This window comes from Sceloporus undulatus, chromosome 6, assembly GCF_019175285.1.
Source record: "Sceloporus undulatus isolate JIND9_A2432 ecotype Alabama chromosome 6, SceUnd_v1.1, whole genome shotgun sequence".
NCBI lineage: Eukaryota > Metazoa > Chordata > Lepidosauria > Squamata > Phrynosomatidae > Sceloporus > Sceloporus undulatus.
Window position 1 is genome coordinate 47,149,955 of NC_056527.1, and position 15,091 is coordinate 47,165,045.

At 37.3% G+C, this 15,091-nt stretch overlaps 1 protein-coding gene across 3 annotated transcripts in view; it reads right to left on the reverse strand.

Moving 5' to 3' along the window:
* The window catches only part of ZNF385D (zinc finger protein 385D), a 443,232-nt gene that overhangs the window by 2,850 nt on the left and 425,291 nt on the right, over positions 1–15,091 (reverse strand). For all 3 annotated transcript variants that reach the window (XM_042477445.1, XM_042477444.1, XM_042477447.1), the window contains 2 exons: positions 5,910–6,146; positions 1,399–1,577 (listed from right to left, as the gene is read on the reverse strand). In XM_042477445.1, the coding sequence (XP_042333379.1) occupies positions 1,399–1,577; positions 5,910–6,146 (416 nt within the window). The remainder of the gene's footprint in view (positions 1–1,398; positions 1,578–5,909; positions 6,147–15,091) is intronic.

Below are 15,091 nucleotides of genomic sequence, written 5' to 3' on the forward strand. Positions count from 1 at the left end.
GCATCCTTTGTTATTTTTGTTTTTAATTAAGAAATAGCATGGTTTCAGTTGTCATTAGTACTGCATATGTCCGACCACCCTTAAACAATTGGTCTGATATATTCCACTGACACACTGATTATTCCCAATCATAAATCTACTTCAGTTTCAAAATCTTATGTGTATGGAAAGCAGCGGTGTCTCTCTCATAAGAGGAGTCATAAAACATTTTGCTAACTTATCTCCAATTGGGAAAGAATATGATGTGCTCTGCTTAAGTTAACCAGGTCTAGCTCTGTAAAGAGCCTAAACAGAAAGTCCATTTGGCAACCATATCTGAGACACCTTTCTTAAGTCTTTTATATTGTATTGCAATGATTTCATCCTACGTTCTTATTTTATAACCTATTCATGAGGGTTACAGCCCAAAACGTTGAGATAAAAAAATGATCTGAATCCCATTGGTTAGTTCCAGCTACAACAGACCCAACAAATCAGTTGTTGAATGGAGAATCCAAGTTCAAGTAAATCCAAATGGTCCAATGGGTCTACTCTAGTCAAGACTATTAATAGGATTTAGGTCAATATCATCCTCATCATTAAAAGAACAGGTAAGATGGGTTTGTTGTGTCCTGGCTATGAAATGCCTTCCTTAAAGACTGAATTGGTCTAAAGTGAAAATTGGTTGTTGTTTTTTAATAGTTTTAAGCTTCTGAGTTCCAAAGAAGAATTCATCATAAAAAACCACGACCCATACACCTAAGAAAATTAGTCACTCTTCTATGGGACGTACACCCCCCCATCACCACATAAGTGGTTACATAATATTGCTAAACATACAACATGGCAGATGGAAAAGACAAAGCATTTTAAGGCATTCTTAATTATTGTAACTTAGATAGCAATTTTCTACCTATGACAGTTTCAAAAAATTTGACTTGAAGCAGCTAGAAATGCATACCAAAACAAAACAAAAGCATCACGAACAACAAAAAATCAGCGCGGCACTGTGTAGATTAAAAAGAAAACAAACCACAGAATAGGAAGGCTAGTTCACCCATCATTGTTACTAATAGCTTCAGGTGCATACAAGACCACCTTCAGATCCCACAGACAGGTTGCATTCAAATGGATGAGCTACTTTCTTATTCTATATGTGTCCCATATCAAACACTGTGACTTCTTGGACAGTGAAACAGGTTTCTGAAGTAAGAGTATAGTTGCAGAAAAGTAGTGATGCCACACACACACCACAAAGGGTGGTGCAATATATGATGCCCCTTGATCATAAGGTAATCAGTAGCCCTGAACACTAAAAAAAAACTTGAGGGTCTATCGTAATGTGTAAACTGAGCTATCCTTATTATCCTTGAATGTATATCAATGGGAGCAATGATAGATGCATTCTCACATAGTTACCTGTTTAAGTTGTGTCTCTGAGTTTACGTGCACATCACAAATTTCACAGTGAAATGTTTTGTTCTGAAGTCCTGTATTTCCTTTATTAATGGGTCCTTTCCCTTTGACTCCTGCCCTGGGAAAGGCTTTGATTGTTCCACTTCCATTTCGAGCTTCTAGCATAGTTTTGTGCTTTGTGCCTGGAGATATTAGACAAGGGAAACAGAAGTCATTTTAACAAGTTGTAAGCATCCTTCATCTCTCTAGAAGTATCTCATGTTTTAACCTGTTTATATTATGTGACACAAGAGACATCAATCTGCATTCTCCACATTACTATGATAACAGCCAAGCAGTGTATCGTATTTCATTACCTCACATCTACTTATTGAATGATACCCATGTACAACTGAAGCAAGCTGACATTAAATTGTACTGATATGGCAGAGGAGACCTGACATGAAGTTAAATGGATATCTCATTTTTATGGCCACTAGCTGTTAATGAAACTTGCACTGCCACTGGAAAATAGACTCATGATAGCTTTTGAGGATGTTTGTCTGAGTCACCATAATACTTTTCAGATCAGTTTCTAAACACGAGGTTGAAATCTTGCTGATGGTACTGACATAACTGGCACTCTCTCAAAGGGCCCTTTCAGAGGAAACTTTTGACTATGTGGGACCCATTGAAAGTAACATAAACTACACAACAGCATATTTACCTTTCCTAAGCTCCTTTTGTTTCTGTGATTCTTTTATGGAAATAATTTCCTGGTGGATTGCACCCAAAGACTTCAACAATGGGCGTCAGGTTGGTTTGAATTGTTTCATGCCTTTACTGCCTCAACAGTGGGAAGATCCTGGGACTTCAGGGTACCTTTCCTAGGGATGTAAAGAATATTTGCAAGTGCTTTTGTCCTCGATGAGAAAGGGCATCTCCACACATTCTGACACATGACAAGTTTTTGTGAATTTCTCACAGACATTTTGCATTGTGGGATTTTTCACAAAAATATTATTTGCTTTCAAATACTGCATTATGTGCAAAATATATCTTTGCACAAAGTATGTTCCGTTTGCACAAATACTTTTCTTGTAAAATAGATTGTATTTGCACATATTTTTGAATGATGCTTAAAAATTAGCAAAGGAGTTGTCTACAGCAGTGAAAAATGCCTCACTCACCCTGAAGCTGGTGCTGGTAGTCTTCATTATGTACAACTACTTCCAGGGGAAAATAGTGTTTTCTGGTCCTTATCCTGACATCTGCCCTAACTAAGCAAAGTTGGGAAAAACTTACTCCAGAGCGATCTCGGGTTTGTTGCACATATGGACTGCTGGATCGGGTCTGATCTGGCCCGATTTAGTCAGCCACATGGAAAGAGCAGTCCCATTCCTCTTCCCTGTGCTGAGCAATGCAGGGAAAGGGGTTGGCTTGTTTTTGGAGCTGCCACCACTGCTTTCTTGCAGGCAGGAGCTCTGTGCAAATCCTGCCTGGAGTGTCATTGCTTCAATGAGGGGTTTAGAACAACCCACTACTTATTGATTACAAGATGGGCTGCTCTGTTATGACCTCAGCAGAAGTGATGACGATGGCCAGGTTCTCACAGGGAGCTGCTTGCTTGGTGAGGCTGCAGTGACAGAGAGATGGGCCATTGGGGCTGGTGTAGTTTTGGCACACCTGACAAGATTGCACATAACACAGTGTCTCACCAGATTCAGTCTCATGCGTGTGTTTGCCACCATCGTTGGTCTGGGGCTGGTCCAGATCAAAATGATTCAGACTGGCCCCAGATTAAATGGCTAGTGTAGATACACTCATAATCTTTATCAGCTAGGAACAAAAGTTTTGCATAAGAATGAAAAAAGATTTGTATCCATAACTTTTATACTGTCTACTTCTTTAAAATAATAAGAAAGAGTTAAGATGAGAAACAAAGATAATCTGATGCATTGATTATCCATTGTTTGAGATTCATTGTCAGTGGCTAAGAAATGATGAAACTAAAACGACACAAAAGAAGTGAGGAGAGTTGGTGGTGGAGATTAAACCTACAGTGGTTCTAATAACACTAAAAATGTGGTTTCTTTTTTTAAAGAAAACACAAGCAAACTATACTAGATGGAAGACAACTTTGTAAAAAAAATGTCATGGATCAACCAAATGTGGAATCAATACTGGCATTTCCATATACATTGGACCCTTGTTATACACTGGGATTTGGTTTCAAGATCACCCATGTATAACAAAAGCCATGGATGCTCAAGTCCCATTAAATATAATGACATAGCAAAATGGTGTCCCTTATAAAAAATGGAAAATCAAGGTTTTATATTTGAAATTTATACCTTTTTTTGAACATTTTCAAACTGTGGATGCTTGAATCCATGTATAAAAATACGTGTATAGGAAGAGCTGATTGTATACCAAAACACAAACTTTAATTGTTGCATTCAAAAAATATCCAGGTTAATGGGGAAAGTCCTAACGGAGGCAAACACCATGATTCTATATGGAGTGAGGGATATTTACTGTTTTCATATATGGGAATTTACTGTATGATTCATATTGTATTGTTTTTTTTTATTTTGTAGACAGATTAATTTAAGCGGGGATACTGTTCTGTTTTTTGTGCTGAGACATCAAGGTGACAGCAATTCATAACCCTTTATGGATTTAAAATTAACAAAATTCAAAGATGGTTCCTTATGTCAGAGAATTTAACAATACCAGGTTAATGAGGGCTTCACCCCAAGGTTAGAGAGGCACCCTTTGTAAGTTAGTTATAAATCCCTGCTCAGACTTTGTCGTATTTACAGCACTATGGCTCCCAAGAAGCTATCTAAGAAGCCACAAAACGTTGCAAAATTCCTTCTCTGTGGAAGGAGAAGTAGAAGGTCCAGTCCTGGAAGCCTTCTTATTGTCATGGTAGGAACCTTCACTCTCACTGCACTTCTACCTCAGTAGTCAAATGGTAATAAGGAGAAAGATGAGTGTGTCCAGGCAAATCAAAAGAAGCCTTATATATGCAGATGGCTTCATTCCCCCAGCACACAACAAAATGAGAAGAAATTAGCTCTGGAGCTACCTCTACCCAACTGATCAGCATGACAGAGCTTGGAAACTTCATTTCTTCTGCTGCTCTTTCATAGGACTGCTCTATTAGCAAAAATTTTAATGGTATTGCCCATAGGTATTTAATATCTGAGTAAGTCATGTACAAGATGCAAAAAATATTGGAAAGGATATTGCACCATGAGTGACACACGCATATCCATTTTTCATATTACAGAATCCTTTCTATATCTGTACAGCAGAAAATGTTGAAAGTTAGAATTAGAATCAATAACCATGTTGCTGGAAAATATTGATGTAAGATTATAAAAATGAATCTGCTGCATGCTTGTGGCTTCACAAGTGATTACAGTGTAACAACGTAAGAGCACCTAGAGAGGTCAATTGTATTAAACATGGAACCATGGAATGTTCTATCTGCTGCATACAATATAATTATTCTAAATGTATTTTAACAGCAAAGATGCGGCCCTTGATTATATAGTTAGAGAATGAAGGAACAAACTGGCAAGTTTCTTTGACAATTGGCAAAATCCTAACAGCAGTCCCAATTTGATTAGACCCACTGAATCATTGGGTCTTACATAATGGTTGATTATGCCTTTATTGAATGGTTTTGCTTTCACTGATCTACCCAAATAGAAGTATAGCCTTTTCCTAGTTAGACCTTCAAATTACCTTAAACATCTGCATTAAACAGTAATTTATGTAATACAGTAACAGGTACAGCATGGAAGACTCAAGAGAGCTCTTCAGATGGTCTTTTCAAAAGTGACACGGAAAACATTTAGTCTGAGTTGTACCGCCTAAATGCAGTTCATGGAAACAAGTGATTTTAATTCAAACATATGTATTTAGCCAATTAACTTTCGTTTGATTTGCCCATGTGAGAAAAATAAAAGCCAATTTTATTGTGACTTTTGAAAGATGCCTAATTCTACAAATTCATATGCATTGGCTTGTGCATCCTCTGTTACAGACAGTATTTTCAATGAATGCTTAGTTTTTTATTGGAAATAAACAGAAAGAAGCAAAGTAAGGTGAAAGAGCCTAAGCAGTCACATTCATCCAAAAACCAAGATTGGCAATGAAACTTGACAAATCTTATTATTAGGATAGGGGCATGATTCTCCCAACATTATGTATATTGTGATTATATTCTTATTTGTATTTTCTTATCATTTTTGCTGTAATCAGCCTTGATTCCTCCGGGAAAAGGCGGAATATAAATAAATTATATTATATATTATTATTGATATGAAGCAGAATTCCTCTTTTTTATTTTCTGTGATGGACTTTTTCCACATCATGTTTATTCTCTAATAGTTAATACATTCTATGTAATTGCTGGGTTTCTGCCACCTCATTTCTCAATTTATTGTAAGCAATCTAATATGATCAGTGGAAGATAACTGCAGGGCTCTTTAGTCAGGCAAAAAATTGCTACATCTCACCACTGTTGTGTGCCTCCAGTTGCGAGGCTGAGTTGACAGCAACTTTGCATAGTGAACAATAAAGGAGCCGCTTGGCCTTCTCTTCCTCTGTCTCTCCCAAGGAGCATGTGTTGCTGCTAGTGGCTGTTGTGGGGAGTTTCTCTACTTTAGAGGTGATTTCAGTTGTTATGACACTGCTCTTCCGAATTTCAACCATTGTGGTTGTTGATATTGCTGGTGCCTCTGTTGTTGTGTCTGCTTTAAAGAGAAAAGAAGGCAACATGAAACAAATAAACAACTTGTAATTCGAAACTCAAAATGGCTTTAAGTGAAAAGGATAAATTTTCAGGAAAAGGAGTTCAAGGCAGGAGCAAATCTTATGTCATGGCAGGAGTAATGGATGCATTTACACTGTAGAAATAATGCAGTTTGACACCACTTTAACTGCCATAATAATAATTTGTTTTATTTATATACCGCTATTCCAAAGATCATAGTGGTGAACAGCAAGTAAGCTAATTAGCAAGTAAGCTAATTTGCTCCCAACAGTCTGGGTACTCATTTTAGCGACCTTGGAAGGATGCAAGCCTGAGTCGAGCTTGGGCCCTTTTGCTGGTCTTGAACTCGCAACCTTGTGGTTTTGAGTGAATGGCTGCAGTACAGGCATTTAACCACTGCGCCACCAGGGCTCCATGGTTCCATCCTATAGAATCCTGGGATTCGTGAGACAACCCCACTCTTTGGCAGAGCAGGCTAAAAACTTTGTAAAACTATGAATTCCATGATTCCATAGGCTGGAGCTACAACACTTAGTGTCAAACTGCATTATTTCTACAGTGTAGATGCACCCAAGGAAGACTTATGGCCATTCGCCATATGCTGTTTGACTCTCGTTTTATCATTGGCCAAGCTCTGCCTGCTCCAGGCCATTGACAGTTGCAAAGTTCCTCTTTGTTATTCATTAACTGGTGTTGTTGAGACCTCAAGAAGATAGAAATGGTATTTGTGTACCCTCAGGGCTGGACAAATACATATTTTTAAAAACATGACAATATATTGCGATTATTTGGCTGCTTGCTGTGAGAGGATGGAGATGAGTGATTTCAGTTGAAACACTGTTTACAACCTAAAGGGATACCATTTCAGTGGAAGATGATTTAAATGTAAATATATTTAAATGTACAGTTTGAAAGAGGAAAGGGTTGTGAGAAAGCTCTGAATTATAAAGATTACGTTTTAAGTTCCCAAATTTACTCAAATCATGGAAGATATTATATTATTATAAAATATATAACATTTCCACTCTAATATCCTGTCAAGTCACTGCACAAGTGATCAGCAGACAAGTTAGAATGTAGGCTGTTGGAGCCAAGAAATACAGTGCCATGCCTGGGAAGCAACAGAGTGTCATAATGCAAGGAAAAGGTGATCTTTTCATGCTGCTTGAAACATCCCCCCAAGAATAAACCTTTACAATCAGAAATTTGTGTAAATTTATTCTAATGGACATAATACAATATTCAGCAAAGGGAGACCTTGCTCCACTGCAGACTTCCACAATGTGACCTGCTAACCTGAAAGCAACCACCAGCTGAGTCCTGTGACCTGCCAGTTGCTAGACAACTCTCTGTTCTCAATCAGGCATCAGAATAGGAGGCTGGTGGGATACATTTAGCAAGGCTTTAGGCAGGCCTTTTCCACCTAATACCCCAAGATTGTTCATTGAATATAAAACGGTTGCTGAATGGTAGTGAGGAAAGCTTGCCATTTATCCAGAGTTCACACAAAAATGTTTCATAAGAGAAAGCTAAACCAAAATGCAAAGAGCTGCACAGACATTTACGGAAGAATAGAGGGAGATTAGCACACCAGTTTTTATAGGTACGAAATGTAAATGCACAAGGATGGATTCTTTCACATAGCTCAGTCCCCGGGCAGTACTCATCCCGTACCTGACCTGGGCTTCTCCCGGACCTTTTCAAGAATGGGAAAATCCTGTTCTTTAAAAGATTTGAGAGTAGCCTGGGACAGGCATCCATGGACAGAGCTGTGCAATCGAATCTGTCCCTGTGCATTTACATTCTGCACCTTGCACTGGAATAAAAAAGCTGGTGCACTAATCTATGAAGTGTATCAAAATAGGTTTGGAGTTGATGATTCCTCTCTCCACCATTAAATATAGGTTGTAACTCATGGAGGAAACATCTCAATGAACATTTGTGCTTCTGCATGAACCATCTGAATGTAAACAAACAAACAAACACCTTCCTGAATGAAACAGGCTGGGGTTTAGATGGTTGAGAAGAAAGTGGGAAAACACCCCAAATTTGGGCACAGGGACAGAAGAATTGAGGTGATCAGAGCTCTTCAGTTGCTCATGTTATTGTGATAAGTCCATAGCCAGCATACCAGAGCTTGAAAGAAATTACTTTGGGGATACCATTTGACTAAGACCCTCTAAATTTGTTAAATGTATCCTTCTTCCTGTAGGCAAGAAATGAAAAGGATTGTAATTGCTGGTGACTTTTAAAATTAGCTGCGACATGGCCTTCTGAGACATAATGTAGGGTTTTCCCCCCCCCTATATCCTTAGAATGGAATACATCTCTGAATTTTAGTAAGGTCTTTGAATATATTGAGTTTCCCAAACTTTTATTCTTACTGTGATTCTCCTTTTGGAATTCTGAGTCCTACAGCTTCAACATGATTAAAGTGTAAGCCATCTCTCCATGGAGGGAGACAATCAGCTCTAACAACCTTAGAGGTGAAACAAAAATTGCTGCTATAGGCAGGAGATATAATCATGCAGTATAATTAGAGTAGTCAGTCACATTCTCCAGGGGAAAGGTGTGAAGTGTAGTAAAAGGAGAGAATAGACCATTTACTCCTCTTTTAAAAACTCCCCCTGCCCTTTCCCATCCTTGTGTCACTTGACTAATTAATTTGCCTAATGCAATTTGACATTTAAAATCACTTGTTGTACGAGGAAACCAGTTTGATGCATGAGCTTTAAAATGAGGCCACTAAATTTCATGGTTTTTAAAAATAGAGAAATATACTTGTATTTTGATTGACAGGGTGCAGAAGAAATTAAAATGGAGGCAGACTGATCACTAGCGTAGCCAACAAATTCCATTTTTTTATTATTCCACTATCCCATTATCTGTGATTTGTATCATGGAAATACCTTAGGGATGATGGGATTTTTCCAAAAATGATAATCTTAGTTTGTTCCAAACATCTACATTTGGTTTCATCAAGCTCAAGTGGATCTGCATTTTTCTTCCTCCACACGGGTATCTTGCCATTTATATTTCAAGGCAAATAACAAACCAGGTTCTTGTCAGTCTCTTGGCATTATGTGGCACAAATTATAGAAGGGTTTTAAAAGGATTTGACTGTGTGTCCTTTCACCACTCTTTTTCATGGCAGCCAGTCTTCTTTTTAAAGAAACTCAAAGCAATGATTGGTAATCTTTAAGGATGAATAACAGTGACTTCCCCAAGGCTGGCAAGTGAAATGTATAGCTTACTAAGGCTTTCTCACATTCAAGCTGCCACACTCACACTTTAATATCATGGTTCTGGGTGAAATGTTACTCTGGCACAACCTATTCCCATTTATATATTTTCCTCAAAACCACTTGTGTACATTTTCTAAATCAATGTTAGGGAACTGAAAAACAAAGTTAGGATGCCCTAGAAACATGAAATGAAACATTACTGTAGTTTATACACCTACATATATTCTTCAATAAAGCTCTGTGCTTTATGAATAATGAATAATCTTGAGTTTCCTAACAGGGACATTAAAACCAATAGAACAATTGGACATGACTCCCATCAATTTCAATTCTATGTACCTTTACATTGGAGCAAACCTATTAAAATCTTGAGTAGTAAAAGTGCATAGTGTGATGAGAAAACATAGCTGGACCAAGTCATGAGTTAGGGATTCATTCTTAGAAAGTACATTTAAATATGTTTTTAACTTTTCTATGTTTTAAATTTTAACTTTGTAGTGTTTTAATTATGTTATTTTAATTGTTTTTTAGAATTTGTTCTAATGTGTTTTTATATTGTGAGCCACCTTGGGTCTCTTTTTGGGAAAAAGGCGTCATAAAAAATGAATGAATGAATGAATTTGGCTAGGGATGTGATTATTTTCTAATTTTCTTCTCTAAGGAAGTGAAAAGTAATTTTATCATTTTCCTTCATGCTGCCAAAAAGAAAATCTTTGGAAATTGTACACTTTGGGAGGAATTTGCAATTGGAAACTCGCTCTGCACAGATTTAACACATGGTTGTTTTGTGTAGTTTCCTTTGCAGAAAAGGCTGGTGTCTGTTCAAAACAACCACATGCAAATTTTGTGCAGAAAGAGTCCCTAACTACTGCATTTTCTATGCAGGAAACAGCATTTTCTGCAGGCAAAACAGAATCCTATTTCTTTCCCAAAAAGCAGTGCTTTCTGTACCAAAGACATGTGCAAATGTTTTGCACCAAGTAAGTCTGAAACTGCCAAGACTATTATCAGGCCAGGATTTTTCTTGTCAAGAATTCTCAACATCTAAGAAAAGCTTTTTGACTATTTTTCAGATATCTTCAAATATTATTTCCACTCTTATATTTGACCTGCGAACCATTTACCAAACCTAGGTTCTTACATGTAAGTATCTTGAGATGAGATCAAAATATGGATGGTTAGCATCCTGTTGGTCAGTCTCAATTAGAGTAGACCTATTTACTATTTTGAATAGTATATGTGCATAGTATTAAATATTTTGCTCAATTAGTCATCTACTTTCAGTGATTGAATAAATATCTATAATTTTCCTAACAGCAAAGTATAGATGGCCTCTTTACAATACTCAAGAAATTTTCAGGCACTTTGATACCATTCATTTAAATCAAGCAAAGGCATGTTTAATATTTTAACTCCCCCACTTCATTTCAAGAACATAAGAGAGACATTTAATGCGCACACATGCACACCCACACCCACACACTCTTCAGTTTTATATCCCCCAATTAAATGTTGCTTCTTCCCATTTAGAAATTATATTTTTAGGAACATATAAATTGCAGGGACTATACAGACACTATCCATCCTGTATTAAATCATTTTGAAAATCATTATTGTCTCAAGAAGAAGAAAAAAAGATATTCAGAATAATGTTTTGACCAAGAAACATTTACCAAATACTACACTGTTAAAATCACCTCCCTCCTACTGGAGTAGAAATGATATAAAAGTGAGGTTCTCAAATTCTGTCATGTATATCCACCACCTGAGTAAAAGTGTTTAATACAAATGTATTTTAGCAAAGCTAAAGTTATGGTTGCCATCCCACGTAGAGTTGCCAAGTGTCATAAGGGATAAGGCTCCGGTCCTTTTAACGTTTGTGTAGAAAAGGGTTTTTCAGCAGGCATTGCTTGTCACCTAAGGAGCATCTTCTGAAATTCCCTCTTCTACAACACCATTAAAGGGTCAGGGATCCTGCCCTTTATATTTGGTAACCCCAATCCAAAGAATATAAAATAGTTAATCTCACTCCAAATGGAGGAACCACCTATTAAAGGGCCCGTACAGACAGACCAAAATAAAGCTGCTTCAGGTCACTTTGGAGGTATGCTGCTTAAATGACACACACATCTTAAGAGGCCAGAAATTGTGCCAAAGCTGCATTCCTGGAAGCGTGGCTTTGGCGCCGCTTCTGGCTCTTAAGATGCATGGATCATTTAAACAGCATACCTCCAAAGTGACCCAAAGCAGCTTTATTTTGGCCTGCCTGTACAGGCCCAAAGATACTTCTCACATTACAATTTGTGTTCTAATGGAGGGAAAAATTAATAGCTACTTTGCCCTTTGCAAATGATATAAAAGAAGTTCATTTCTTTCTTAGTTCATGGTTCAGGGTTGTTTTGTTTCTTAGTAAAATCCAGAATCCCTTAAAAGTAACAACATTGCCTGTGTTACTTTTGGGTATAGTGGCCCTCTGAAAAACAATGTCATAAAAAGTATTTGTTATATGAAAACATATAAACATAGACATGTATCATGGTACTTTTTCATGTAACAATTACCTTTTCTATCATTGGGCCTGTAAAGAAAGGTCAAAATAAAGCTGCTTCAGGTTATTTTGGAAGTATGCTGTTTAAATGACACAGGAATCTTAAGAGGACACATGCATCATTTAAACAGCATACCTCCAAAGTAACCCAAAGCAGCTTTATTTTGGCCTGTCTGTACGAGCTCATTGTTTTTGTGGGAGGCATTTCGGGGATTTTTGACTATTTTATTCATTTTCTGTGTATTTTTTGAAAATAAAAAATAAAACTGCATTATAGACACATTATACCTTGAACAAAATAATAATAGCTGTTATCATGCTGAGGCTGTAAAACTGAATTCTGCCTCAAAGTTGACAACTTCACAGAAGCACATGTTCTATGTGGTTTCAGCATGATGAATATGAAAGAGACTCCCTACCTACTGTATATCTTCTCCTTTACTACTTAAACCTTTGAAAAAGGTAATGTTATTCTTTGAATCATAGAGCTGGAAGAGACCACAAGGCCCATCCAGTCCAACCCACTGCCATGCAGGAACACACAATCAAAACACCCCTTGATGACTGATGGCCTTCCAGCCTCCATCACATTCCAAAGCAGTGTGTTCAACTGTTGAACAACTCTTACTGTCAGGAGGTTTCTCCTAAAATCTAAAATCTTTGACGCAGTGCTGTTTGAGATGTCATGGCACGCATTATTCAGGCCCTACATCTCATCCCTCATTGTCATTCCCCCTTCCTTGTGTGTTGTATCTTATTTAGATTGTAAGACTGAGCACAGGGAACTGTCTGATTAAAAATTGTGTAAGTTAGAGCCTTTATGGCTGAATACCAAGGTATCAATAATACAAACAATAAATAAACTGTGAAGTTGAAGGCTTTCATGGCCGGCATCCATGGTGTTTTGTGGGTTTTTTGGGCTATGTGGCCATGTTCTAGAAGAGTTTCTTCTTGATGTTTCACCAGCATCTGTGGCTGGCATCTTCAGAGAAGATGCCAGCGACAAATGCTGGTGAAACATCAGGAAGAAACTCTTCTAGAACATGGCCACATAGCCCCCAAAACCCACAAAAAACAGTAAATAAACTAGTTAAAAACAGCACACTTGCACAGTGCTGACTTGCAAGGTGCATCCTCCTTCCACCACCATCTCCGAATGGTTTACAGGTAAAGATGGGAAAATGCCTCCCCTGCCACTGGCAAATAGCATTTCACAGCACTGAACAACTACAGCAGACTATGGAAAAAAATTACTTTTCAGACTATGACTTCTAGAATCCTCCAGCTAGCAAGGCCATGTTGTCTATTACAACCATGACCACAGACAGCAGTGTGTCTAATGCAAGGTGCAGCACTAAAAACCCATCAGGGATTTTCAAACTGCAGGCCAATGTCATTTTGATGATCTGTAGATGTGTAATCAGCATTTGCTCACAATGTGTCACATTAGCCCTTGAAAAAACACTGAGGTGACTCAGAGTTCTGGAAATAACACAGAAATATAATCAGCAAAATGCCTCTAAAAAAAAAAAAGATGCTGACAATCCTGCATTGTGCTATTTTCATTCTAATGGCCTGAGGTAATTATTCCTTCTTGCCAGTGTCACTCTTCTTGCTTCGGTGCAGCCACAAAAGCTAATACTGAGAGGAATGGAATGTCAGCATCCAAGAAAGAGGAATCCTTAAAATTCACAACACTTTTTTAAATGTTCTTAATCTTAATATAAACATAAGTGCTTAGGAAGTGGCAAACATAAAAGTTTCTTTTTATAGTAAAATGACAACAAGAGTGCACACATATAGCATTTGTCAATGAGGTTTGTTTCCTTAAAAACGGGATTCAAGATATAAGCACATCCGATAAATTTTATAACACTAATAAGGTTTGCTTAATTCTTCTCAGACTATGAACACAAATTACTTCTTTAGTTTTACAGGTAAAATCAACTATCTGGAAAATTCCAGATAGTCTGCAGTTTTATTGTCAGGACATATAAATATCTGGAAACTCATAAATGAGAAAATATTTTTCTTTGTGTGTGTGTGTGTGGTTTTTTAAAAGTGGTTGCTTTTTAACTTTTTAAAGGAAAACATTTTAAAGGAAAACATTTTTGATAAGATATGTATTTTTTCTCATCAATAATCTTGTTCAGTTAAAAGTAGGAAATGCATTACTATGCAGAAACTGGAGAAATACTTCATTTTATAGAGAAAAAGCTCATTATCAGCTTTATCTGTACATTTTACAAAAATCAGCTTGGGCTGCATTTGAATTCCCCCCCCCCCCCCAAAGCTGTATCTTGTAGAGATCTCAGTGCATGGCCCAAAGAAGTTGTGTTTTTATTTTCCAATATACATTACACCGGTGCTTTGCATCCTGTAATGCCTTCCTGTAAGCATTCTGGGAACAATTCACAGTTATGACCTATAAAGCGCTCAATGGCTTGTGTGCCTGACATAGTTTATAATAGAAATTACACTTCCTATGCAAACCTGTACAGTGCCACAGACTGTGGAAGAAAAACACAAGATCATTCATTGTGTTTGGAAGCGATTTGCCTTATGGATAAATATATTGTCATCTACATAGTAAGTCAGTACAATGCAATAACATTTTATCCAGCCTAATAAAAGTGGAAATAAACTTTCGTTCACACACACACTTGCTCTTCCACTATAAAGTGGAGAAATTGTAAGTGATAGTCAAAGGATACAAATACTAGGTTGGATACCAAGTACCCATGAACAATACAATATAGATGGGATATTTCCTATATCAGAAGGGGGGGGGGCAGGAAGAGATTTCTTTTCTAATTCTCTTTCTTTTCTAATTCTCATTCCTTGTAATCCCCCCAAATCTGCTCAAGAGAGCTGGGACACTTTGGAACAGTGGAGGAAGACACATAGAGGGCTGTAATCAAAGAAAGTAAAATTAAGTATCATCCCAACAAACAAACTTCTGGTAGTGGGAGCCTTTGTTGGACTGTAATCTTTCTCAAAAATGGAAAAAAAACATAGTATTGGTAGAAAGAAACTTATGATCCATCCCATCTCATGTACTGGAGTACCACAGGCAAAAGGAACACATGAAAAAGCTCTTAGAACAACACAAAAAAATATCCAGATAGTTTG